Raw genomic sequence first — 11,704 nt, forward strand, 5'->3', positions numbered from 1 at the left:
CTCAAGAGTCTTCTCCAACACCACAGTTCAAAAGCATCAATTCTTCAGCGCTCAGCTTTCTTTAGTAAATATTTAGGCTTTTCAAGCTGTATGGTTCCTGTTGCTTTTCCCAGATTTTGCCCTCTGTTCACAACTATAAACCCTAAGAATGATGCAAGAGACAACCAAGGAGAATTCTGGAGAGTGATAAGAAGAAGGCAAGTGGGCTTAGGACCCCAGGAATGGAGGAACAATACAGAGTCAGGGCATTTCAGCCCCTACAACACAACCCACTCAGACCCACCGCCTCTCGCGCCTGACTGAGAGACAGTCAGGGGTCTTCGCCACATTGTCAGGGATGCACACACCCGTCCCATCCTCCAGGTACCTCCTCTCTGCCTCCTCCTAGGGGCTCCCACAGCCCAATCCTCCCAGTTGGGTCAGCCCTGGCCACGCCTGACCCTGCAGCCCCTCCCCCACCCAGCTGGTGCTCCCCCAGTGTCAGCCCCACTCCCACCCCACCCCCAGGACACTCTGCTGGACAGATGGCTGCAGGAGCAGCAACTGGCTCAACCATCAGAGGGACAACCCAAGCAGAGGCCAGGTCACCACCGCCTGATGAAGTAAGAGCCTGCTGGGATCAGAGCCAGGGCAGAGAGGAGAAGCAGAAGTTTCCTGGGGTTGCCACACCGTTCCTTCCCTTTTCCCCTCCTAGCCTCAGAGGGCTCCCATCCTGCTGGCTGACCCCTTGCCACTGTGTACTCTGAGCACTCCAAAGGGTTGATTCTTCCAGGAGACCCCGTGGGTTCACTCGCTACAGCTGCTTCAAGGCAGTTCCACCGGCTGGCAGGTTTGAACAGCAGAAATTCATTTGCTCATGAACCTGGAGGCTGGAAGTCTGAGATCAAGGTGTCCGCAGGGTTGGCTCCTTAGTTTTTCTTCATTTTTACATTTTAAAATATTAACTTACTTTCAACTGCGCTGGGTCTTTGATGCTGCCCATCTCGGTTTTCTCTAGTTGCAGCGGGTGGGGGCTACTGTTCGCTGCAGTGCACAGGCTTCTCACTGTGGTGGCTTCTCTTGTTGAGAGGCACGGGCTCGAGGCCCACGGGCTTTGGTAGTTGCAGCTCCCGTGCTCTAGAGCTCAGACTCAGTAGTTGTGGTGCATGGACTTAGTTGCTCTGCAGCACGCAGGACTTCCTGAACCAGGGATTGAACCCGTGTCCCCTGAGTTGGCAAGTGGATTCTTAACCACTGGACCACCAGGGAAGTCCCTAAGTTTTAAAACAATTTTTGATTAAAGTATAGTTGCTTTACAATGTTGTATTAATCACTGCTGTACAGCAAAGTGATTCAGTTATACATATGTATACAGCCTTCTGTGGCCTCTCTTCTTGGCTTGTAGACAGTCATCTTCTCCCCGTGTCTCTATGTGGTAGCTTCTCAGTATGTGTCTGTGTCCTAACAGCTTCTTCTTACATGGACATGGGCCTTAATGAGGGCCAACCTCAATGACCTCATTTTACCTTAATTACCTCACACATACAGTTGTGAGAGCTGGACTGAGTGCCAAAGAATTGATGCCTTTGCACTGTGGTGCTGGAGAAGACTCCTGAAAGTCCTTTGGATAGCAAAAAGATCAAACCAGTCTATCTTAAAGAAAATCCACCCTGAACACTCATTGGAAGGACTGATGTTGAAGCTGAAGCTCCAGTATTTTGGTCATCTGATTAGAACATTGGAAAAGTCCCTGATGCTGGGAAAGATTGAGGGCAGAGAGAGAAGAGGGTGTCAGAGGATGAGAGGGTTGAATGGTATCGCCGATGCAATGGGCATGAACTCGGGCAAACTTGGGGAGGTGGTGAAGGACAGAGAGGCCTGGCCTGCTGCAGTCCATGGGGTCGCAAAAGGTCGGACACGACTGGGTGACTGAATGACAACACAACCTCTTTAAAGGCCCTGTCTCCAAATGCAATCACATTTAGAGGCACGGGGGGTTAGGACTTGCACATATAAAATTTTTTTGGGGGGGGGGTGATACAATTCAGCCCCAACACCCCATGAACAACAGGGATGCAATTCTGCACAGAATGGTTAAGCCACTTCCCAAGGTGGAACAGCATGCATTAGGGAGCCAGGCTCAGCCCAGAGCCATCTGACTGCAGAGTCTGTGCCCCGGATCCCCTCTTCAGGATTAGGTATCTTTGGTATCAAAGAAACCACTGACCACCAGGAGCTTCTTGCTGAAGGAGGGACTCAGAGGAATGGCCAGGGCCAGACACGTGACCTGCAAGATGGCCACACCACAGACTGTAGAAAATGCCCAGGACGAGGGTTGAACATTATTATTCCTGCATGTACAGATGAAAAGGAGAAGGCAATGGCACCCCACTCTAGTACTCTTGCCTGGAAAATCCCATGGACGGAGGAGCCTAGTGGGCTGCTGTCCATGGAGTCGCTAAGAGTTGGACACAACTGAGCAACTTCACTTTCACTTTTCACTTTCATGCATTGGAGAAGGAAATGGCAACCCACTCCAGCCTGTTCTTGCCTGGAGAATCCCAGAGACGGGGGAGCCTGGTGGGCTGCCATCTATGGGGTTGCACAGAGTTGGACATGACTGAAGTGACTTAGCAGCAGCAGCAGCACAGATGAAAAAGCTGAGGCTTGGAGGGGAAGGAGGGCAGGCCCACCTGCCCCCAAAGGCTGTCATCTTGCTCTCAGTGCCCGGCTCCCAGGCCTGGCGTGCGCAGTCAACACCAGGGGGGCCAGGGCAGGTGGCTGTTACTAGGTCAAGAAGCCCCATGCTCCCCTGGGATCATGTTCTCATAGCACCTTCATCCTGGTTCCACCCATTCTGGCCATTTACACCCGGGAACTCACCTTCTAACTGCACAGAGTGATCAAGTTTTTCCTCTGAACCCCGAGCTGGCTACCCCCAGCTCATACTGTATCAACAGGACCTGGGGCACCGGAGAAGTTCTCCAGGATGAGACAGTCTGTCCCGTTCTTCCTGGGGCTCCAGTCCCTGAAAGCAGAGATGCACATGTGTGCCGTTGTCACGTTCATCTCAGTAACTAATCACCACCTCCTTCATCCAGGGGGGTGGGTGCCGATCCCCATCTTTCACGCCTAGAGCTTCCCCAGCTGCCCCTCCTGACTCCCACACCCGGCGGGGACTGACCAGCTTGATTTCCAGCTGTGGACAGAGGTGCAGGGGGGTCGGGTGGCGAACAGGGAGCTGGGAGCCTCCCCTGGGCAGTGCTCGCTGCTTGTGACCCTCGGCGGGGCCTCATCTAGACGGTTCCTCTCCAGGACTCGCGCGGCTCCGGCAGCCTGTGGGTGCCGAGTTCCTCTTTGTGGTCTGTCACTTTCTGACCTCAGCCCTGGGCTTCCTGTTGGGGCTTCCTCTCAATCCTGTGACACCAAGGCTCCAAGAGTGTCACCCCAAAGATGCTGCTGCTGCTGCTGCTGCAGTCACTGCTGTGGGTAGGTGAGTGGGGTGAGGGCTCGACTAATCCTCGTTTCCCCGCAGGGTCCCTGGCTCAGGATCTGAGATACCAGCTGGATGTGCCACGGTCTGTGTCGGTGCAGGAGGGCCTGTGTGTCCGCGTGGCCTGCTTCGTCTCCTATCCCCGGGAAGGCTGGAAAGACTCTGACCCAGCTCACAGCTACTGGTTCCGGGAAAAGGCATATACCACTGAAGATCTCGCAGTGGCCACAAACAACCCAGAGCATGCGGTGCTCAGTGAGACCCAGGGCCGATTCCTCCTCGTTGGAGACCCCCGGACCAAAGACTGCTCCCTGGAGATCAGAGACGCCCAGAGGAGGGACACAGGGACATACATCTTTAGGGTGGAGAGAGGGCCTACCGTGAGATATAGTTATAAATGGCATCCGCTCTCAATCCATGTGACGGGTAAGGATGGGGCCAAGTGGAGGACATACATATACGGGTCCTTAGGAACCCCAGGGCAGGGTGGGAGGGGAACCCTGTCTTCTCATCCTGGGGGGAACCCAGGGGTACAGGATGCTGGGGAACAGACTGCTCTGAGGGGCACACAGAGGTCCCCCCTGCAGTCCTGGGTCTGCGTCTCCGCCTCTCCAGCTCTGACAGACATACCTGACATCCACGTCCAGGGGACCCTAGTATCCGGCCACCCCACCAACCTCACCTGTGTAGTGCCATGGGCCTGTGAGAGGGGGACGCCCCCCACCTTCTCCTGGACCAGGATCGCCCTCACCTCCCTGCACTCCAGGAGTCCCCACTCCTCGGTGCTCACCCTCACCCCGAGGCCCCAGGACCACGGCACCAACCTCACGTGTCGTGTGACCTTCCCTGGAGCTGGTGTGAGCACAGAGGTGACCATCAGGCTCAATGTGTCCTGTGAGTGAGGTCGGGGGACGGGCAAGAGGCTGGGTCCCCGATGGTGTTGGGGAGGGGGAGGCAGGGCCTGGGCTGCTGGAACTGGGGAGGATGGATGAGGACACCCCACTCCACTTGCTTCCCATTTCTGATGTTTCCGGGAGGAAGGGCCTATGTTCCTGCCCCTGAAAAGGGACAGTTATGTCTGTCTGTCCAGATGCACCCCAGGAGCTGACCATCAGAGTGTACCGGAAAGAAGGCACAGGTATACGTCAAAACCTCTCTTCTTGGGGCAGTGATGGAAATGGGGTCTGTCTCTGGCCTTCTGAGCTGATCTGGGGTTCAGGACTCAGATAGAAGGTGTGGGAACAGCAGGGGTGGGAACCCCTCCACACTGGCTCGTGGGCTTACAAACCAGCCTCTCCCTTCTGCTGACCCTGTTCTCATGGATGTCGCCTGGCCTCTTCCTTCCCAAATGGACGTAACTGTCCCCACTGCCTGGGCTCTATCTTCCTCCCAAATCCTGCCTTCTCTCTCCTTAGGGGTTGGCTCTCACTGGTCGGCAAGAGCCAGTTGTGCAACTGTGTCCATCTTTTCCCACTTCTGGGTTCAGTGGCTTCAAATGAGGTGTTTGAAACTGGCCACGATGGGATTTTTTACACAGAGGAAATCGACAATGCTCCGAACCAGGACAATATGAGCCACTAAGCAATGGAAGAGACGGGCAGAGTGAGGCTAGCTTTCTCTCTGTCTTGCCAGGACCTGAAACTCTGGGCAAAAGCCAGTCTCTTTCAGTCCAGGAGGGCCAGTCCCTGCGCCTGGACTGTGTTCCTGACAGCAACCCTCCTGCCATGATCAGCTGGACCCGAGAGAGCCTGACCCTGAGCCCCTCAAATTCCTCGAACCCTGGGGTCCTTGAGCTGCCCCGGGTGGAACTGAGGGACCACGGGTTATATGTCTGCCAAGCTCAGCATCCACTGGGCTCCAAGAAAGCATCTCTGAACCTCGTTGTGAGAAGTGAGTTGGAACACACCCGGGGGAAGGAGGCCGCGGTTAATGGGAGGGGAGAGCTGCCCTGATCCCTCCCATCTCTCCCCACAGCACCCCTACAGCTGCTGGGCCCCTCCTGCTCCCAGGAGGACGAGGGTCTGAGCTGCAGCTGCTCCTCCCGAGCCTGGCCGGCCCCCTCCCTGCACTGGCGGTTGGGCGAGGGGCTGCTGGAGGGGAACTTCAGTAACGCCTCCTTTGAGGTCGCCTCCAGCTCCGCCGGGCCCTGGGCTAATAGCTCCCTGAGGCTCCGCGAGGGGCTCAGCTCCGGCCTCAGACTCAGCTGCGAGGCCCAGAACGCCCATGGGAAACAGAACATGAAGATCCTGCTGCTGCCAGGTCCGGGGAAAGGGGAAGTCACGCATCTGGGTCCTAGAAAACATGGAGAGGAAGAGAAATGGGCATGATTCTGGGCTAAAAGGGACTAGCATTCAGGGTCCTCTGTGGTAGCTGGGGAGGGGAGCACAGGAGGCTGCAGTCTTATCAAAGGATGGTGGACACGGCACCAAGTCCTGGGGCAAACTAGGCACACTCGTGGGTCATGGATATGAGAAGGCTGGGGGCTCAGGCGAATGCTTGAAGTGGGCTGGATGTCACCCCAGGACTCATATCTCCAGGGAGACCAGGACCCAGGACCGGCATGGTTCAGGGGGCTGTCGGAGGAGCTGGTGTCACAGCCCTGCTTGCTCTCTGTCTCATCTTCTTTGTGTGAGTGGTGGCCTCAGCTGGGGACCACTATGGGGGTGGGGGCAAGGGGGGATGACAGGGGTGAAGACTCAAAGAATCTTCAAAACTCAAAGCTCAGGACTTCCCTGGTGGTCCAGTGGTTAAGAATCTGCCTGCCAGTGCAGGGGACACGGGTTCGATACCCAGTCCAGGAAGATCCCACATGGCCATGGGACAACTAAGCCCACGTGCCACAACTACTGAAGCTTGCTCGCCTAGAGCCCTGAGCTCTTCGACTAGAGAAGCCACTGCCGTGAGAAGCCCACGCAGGGCACCTAGAGAGTAGCCCCCACTGGCCCCAACTAGGGAAAGCCCCTAGGCAGCAAGGAAGACCAGCACAGCCAAAAATAAACTAATTATTAAAAAACAAAACAAAACACTCAAAGCCCAGAGTTGAGGGCACTGGTGGAGTGATAGTGTTGAAAAAGAGGTGGCTGACTGAAGTGGCATCAAGAGTGCAGCCTCCTGACATCTTGGCCCAGTGTGGACCCTGGCGCTGGCCGTGCGCGAGGAGGGCGCTTGCTTTCTGGTCAGGGTCTCTGCAGCTGGACACCGGCCTGCGCTCAGGAAGTCCCTCTGGACTCCCTAGAGGAGCCCTCTTAAAGACCCTGGTCTCTTTTTTTCAGCGTGAAGATGTACAGGAACAAGTCGGTGGAGAGAGCATCGAGCCAAGATGGCGACTGCCCAGCGTTGCGTCCCACGTCCCGGGTGAGTGACATGGGCGGCTTGCCGTCCAGTGTCCCCACTGGACCCCACTGCCCACACAGGGGCTGCAGCAGCCTACTCATCACCTCAGAAAAACGTGATGTCCCCCACCCGCCTCCACGTTAGCTTTTCCTCTCGAGTTTCTTGTTGCACTCAAATCACCCTCTCGTCTTTCCGCCACTCCCTGGAGCCTAGAATTCACCGAGTCCTGTCCATCTTCCGTTTAGCAAAGCTCTTCTCCTTTTGGCCCCTTTCCTGCTGAGCCCTCACTCTCTCCTGGGTCACTGGCTCCCTCTCTCCTCCCCCAGTAAGCTCTCAGCAAGAAGTTCCCCAAACAGCTTTTCTTTACAGTCACCCTGTGCTTGCCCCCCACAGTCTAGATCCAACAGAAATACGATATGAGCCATGAGTACAACTTGAAACCTAGCCATGTTAAAAGAAAAAAAAAAAGGAGAAAGGAACGTGAGATCACTTTTTATATAATATTTTATTTAACTGAATGTAGCCAAAGTATTATCATTTCAAACATCATGTCATCACAAATTATTAATATTAATGGGATATTTTCTTTCTTTCTCCTCTCTTCCTTCCTTCCTTTTTCTTTCTTTCTCTTTCTCTCTTCCTTTCCTTCTTTCCCCTTTCTTTCCGTATCTCTTTCTCCCGTCCTTCTTTCCTTCCTCTGTCCCCCCTCCCTTTCTTTCTCTCTCTTTTTCTTTCTTTCTACATAAACTTTGACCTCGAGTATTCATTTTTGGCTGATTCACAACATTTCTTGGGCTCAAGAGCCATGCATGGCTAGGGGCTCCTGTATTGGACAGCACAGGCCTAAGGAATCAAGGCCAGATTCTTCAGTCTGGTGTTCTGTAATCTGTCCCCCTGCCAAGTTCTCCTGCCAGCATCTTGTCCCTCCCCACAAATGAGCTTATTGTATTCTACGATATTATGATCTATAATAAAAAATATATATTTGATTTTTATCCTCTATTCCTGACACAGAGTCCTAGAACACTTGAACCTTGCAGTGATGGGAGTGTTAAAGGGGTCTCTTGTTATTTTCATGGGGTGACTTTTGGAAAGTACCTAAGGATAAGGCCTGGTTGCCAGGAGAACCAAGCAGAGGGGACTGGAACTTTCAGTCCCACCCTCTGACCTCCAGGGATGGGAGAGGCGCTGGAGGATTTCAGTCGGCAAAGGCCAGTGGTTTAGTCAATCATGTCTATGGTGTGAAGCCTCCCGAAAACCCTCAAAGGATGAGGTTTAGAGAGCTTTCAGGTTGGTGAACAAGTTGGAGAAGGCGAAACTGTGTCCTTTCCCTATACGTTGCCCTCAGCATCTCTTCCATATGGCTGTTTCTAAGTTAATATTGTCCAGTCGCTCAGTCGTGTTCAACTCTTTGGACCTCGTGGATGGCAGCACGCCAGGCTTCCCTGTCCTTTGCTATCTCCCTGACTTGGCTCAAACTCATGTTCATTGAGTTCATATTGACGCCATCCAACCATCTCACCCTCTGTTGCCTGCTTCTCCTCCTGCCCTCAGTCCTTCCCAGCATTGGGGTCTAAATTAGTTCATTTGTATCATTTTTTTAGATTTCACATATAAGCGATATCATGAATTTGTCTTTGTTCGACTTACTTCACTTAGTATGATAACCTCTAGATCCATCCATGTTGCCACAAATGGCTTTATTTCATTCTTTTTTTTTAAAAAAAGTATTTTGTTGAAGTATAGTTGATTTACAATGCTATGTTAATTTCTGCTGTACAGCAAAGTGATTCAGTTATGCATACACATATGAATATATATACATTCTTTATCCCCTTATTTCTTCCCATTATGGTTTGTCAAGGTAATTGAAAATAGTTCTCTGTGCTGTACAGTAGGACCTTGTTGTTTATCCATCCTATATATAATAGTTTGCATCCGCTAATCCCAAATTCCCAATCCATCCCTCCCTCACCCCACCCCACTCCTTGGCAATCACAAATCTGTTCTCTATGTCTGTGAGTATGTTTCTGTTTTATTTCATTCTTTTTTAAGTGTCATGCCAATTTATGTCATTCAAATATTCCCCTGCCCTACACCAGGCAGACTGTCGTCACACTTCCCTATAATAGCCACAGGCCTGTTCCCCTAACATCGCGAGCTCCGGGAGGGCAGTGCAGGTCTCCTGCAGACCTCTGTGACTCTCGCCCACAGCACCCTGCTTCTGTCCATCAAAACACAATTTGCAGTTTGCTAAGTTTTGAGTGTGTGACAACTTCATACTGTCTCCTTGTCCTGATAGACATTCCAAGGTCAGGGACCTTGTCTGTGGAAGAATCACTTCACTTTGCTCCCTCTATTTTCCTATCTGTAAAATGGGGATAGCATTTATATCATCTATGGAGGGAGGTTGTAAGGATTCAGTGAGATGAGTAATAAGAAGAACAGACCATTGTGATTAAAGGTATGAATGAATGAAGGAGTGACTGAATGAGCAAATCCTCAGGAAATGGGTGTGAAAATGGATAAGTGAATACATGCCCTCCTCAAGCTCTGGGTTCCCTTCTCCAGACCCCAAAGGCCAGCTCAAGTTGTTCTCTCTTCCCACTCAGGGTCACTTCAATGAATCCTGGTCACACAGCCCCTCTGACTACCAGACCCCAACTCCGGCTGCTTCCACCTCAGAGAAGGAACAAGAGCTCTATTATGCAAGCCTCAGTTTCCACAGACCAAGGACCCACAACTTTCAGGTCCGGGATACCACCGAGTACTCAGAGATCAAGATTGGGAAGTGATAGGACCCTGCCTCCACCCCCAGAATATGCACCTCTGAGGGACATGTGTGTCAGATACTGATTCTTGAAGACTTGGCTGCCTGCTGAGCCAAAGCTTATAAGTGAGAAGGTGAGGTTCCTTGGAGTGGCTGAAGGTCACAGTTAGAGAGTCCTGGGTTCAAATCCAAGCTTGAGTAATGCTAAGGGTGTTATATCAAGCAAGTCAAAAAACTTTACCTCTCTGTGCCTCAGTTTCCACCTCTGTAAAGTGAGGATAATATTCCTTAGTTCAGTTCAGTTCAGTTAAGTCACTTAGTCATGTCTGGTTCTTTTTGACCCCATGGACTGCAGCATGTCAGGCCTCCCTGTCCATCACCAACTCCTGGAGTTTACCCAAACTCATGTCCATTGAGTTGGTGATGCCATCCAACCATCTCATCCTCTGTTGTCCCCTTCTCCCACCTTCAATCTTTCCCAGCATCAAGGTCTTTTCCAATGAGTCAGCTCTTCACATCAGGTGGCTAAAGTATTGGAGTTTCAGCTTCAACATCAGTCCTTCCAATGAATATTCAGGACTGATTTCCTTTAGGATGGACTGGTTGGATCTCCTTGCAGTCCAAGGGACTCTCAAAAGTCTTCTCCAACACCACAGTTCAAAAGCATCAGTTCTTCAGTGCTCAGCTTTCTTCATGCAAGCATGTACTGTGGGACATGACTGAAGTGACTTAACGCACACACACATGCACTGTGGGTGTTAACCATATTTGTAATTTACCTCAGAATGGAGGCAGATGTCACCTTTTGATTCTACCACATACTTCTATTTTGCCTGACTAGTTTTTGACTATTCTTAACAACATATATTATTTTAGTTTTTTGTTTTTCTTTTCTGGTGGGGTGTGACATGTATTATTTTTTTTTAAGTAAATCTAAATGTAATTCTCTGGGTGGAGAAGATACTTCCCAATACATGTGTCTAACAAAGGACATGCAGAGAATATAAAGAATATGTATTTTAAAATAATAAAAAAATAATAAATTTTTAAAAATTTAAAGGAATATATAAAGAGCTTCCACAAATCAATAAGAAAGAGACAAGCAAATAGAATGGCAAGATAGTCAAATGGCCGACAAGCATACAGAAATGTATTCAACTTCTGTAGCTGTCGAGGAAATACAAATGAAAATCACAGTGGTATGCCAGTTGCATAGTGACATTGGCAAGATAATAAAAATAATATCAAGGAACTTGAGTGTTGAGGATATTACATGAAGTGAAATAAGCCAGTTGTACAGAAAGACAAATACTGCATGATTCCAGCTATAGGAAGTATTCAAAGAAATTAAACTGTGAAACAGAAGGCAGAGGGGTCCGGGGGGATACTCACAGGTTGGGGAGATAGGAAGTTACTATTCAATAGGTGGAGAGTTCCATTTTTGCAAGATGAAAACATTCTTGGAGATTTGATGGCCAACAAGATGCATATAATAAACACTACTGTATTGTGCACTTTTAAATGGTTAAGATGGTAACTTTTATATAATTTTTTTAAATCACAGTTTTTAAAGAAAAGCCTTATAAAGTGGATTCCAGGGGCTGGGGACTGGAGGAGTCAGTGGACAGTTAATGTTTAATGGGTACAGAATTCCAGTTTCAGATGATGAAAAAGTTCTAGAAATGGATGGTGCTGATGGTTATACAACTTGAACATGTTTAACACCATTTAATTGCACACTTGAAAATAGTTACATTGGTAAATTTTATATCATGGGTACTTCATCACAATTAAAAAAAATGCTTTCTTAAAGAATATCCAGTGTTGGGACTTCCCTGGGGGTCCAGTGTTTAAAACTTTGTTTCCAATACAGGGGGCACAGGTTCAATCCTAGTTGGGGAACTAAGATTCCACATGTCTCAAGGCATGGCCAAAAAATAAACAGCATTTAAAAGAAAAAAAAAAAAAAAGAATATCAAGTGTTGGTGATGATGTGGAGCAATTGGAACTCTCCCAAAGTGCTGGTAGGAGTGAGAGTAGGTACGACCAACTTTGGAAAATGCTTGTCACTCTAACACTGAGCACATGAGATAACCATTCAACTCCTAGGTATGCATTCAGCAGAAGCG

General features: G+C 50.2%; 1 protein-coding gene across 1 annotated transcript; it reads left to right on the plus strand.

The window, feature by feature from the left end:
- The first annotated feature begins 3,432 nt into the window (after nt 1-3,432).
- Nucleotides 3,433-11,214, plus strand: LOC128063360 (sialic acid-binding Ig-like lectin 5). Its single transcript, XM_052656093.1, has 9 exons — nt 3,433-3,898; nt 4,088-4,366; nt 4,563-4,610; nt 5,105-5,362; nt 5,447-5,731; nt 6,010-6,100; nt 6,745-6,826; nt 9,418-9,555; nt 11,140-11,214. The coding sequence occupies exons 1-9, from the start codon at nt 3,433-3,435 to the stop codon at nt 11,212-11,214; spliced, it is 1,722 nt and encodes a 573-aa protein (XP_052512053.1).
- The last annotated feature ends 490 nt before the right edge of the window (nt 11,215-11,704 follow it).

The sequence above is a fragment of the Budorcas taxicolor genome, chromosome 18 (genome assembly GCF_023091745.1).
Source record: "Budorcas taxicolor isolate Tak-1 chromosome 18, Takin1.1, whole genome shotgun sequence".
Lineage (NCBI taxonomy): Eukaryota > Metazoa > Chordata > Mammalia > Artiodactyla > Bovidae > Budorcas > Budorcas taxicolor.

Coding starts and splice junctions, on each gene's coding strand:
- LOC128063360 (XM_052656093.1), top strand. CDS start 3,433: ATGCTGCTGCTGCTGCTGCTGCAGTCACTGCTGTGGGTAGGTGAGTGG. Junction 3,899..4,087: donor GCTCTCAATCCATGTGACGG/GTAAGGATGGGG, acceptor CCGCCTCTCCAG/CTCTGACAGACATACCTGAC. Junction 4,367..4,562: donor CATCAGGCTCAATGTGTCCT/GTGAGTGAGGTC, acceptor CTGTCTGTCCAG/ATGCACCCCAGGAGCTGACC.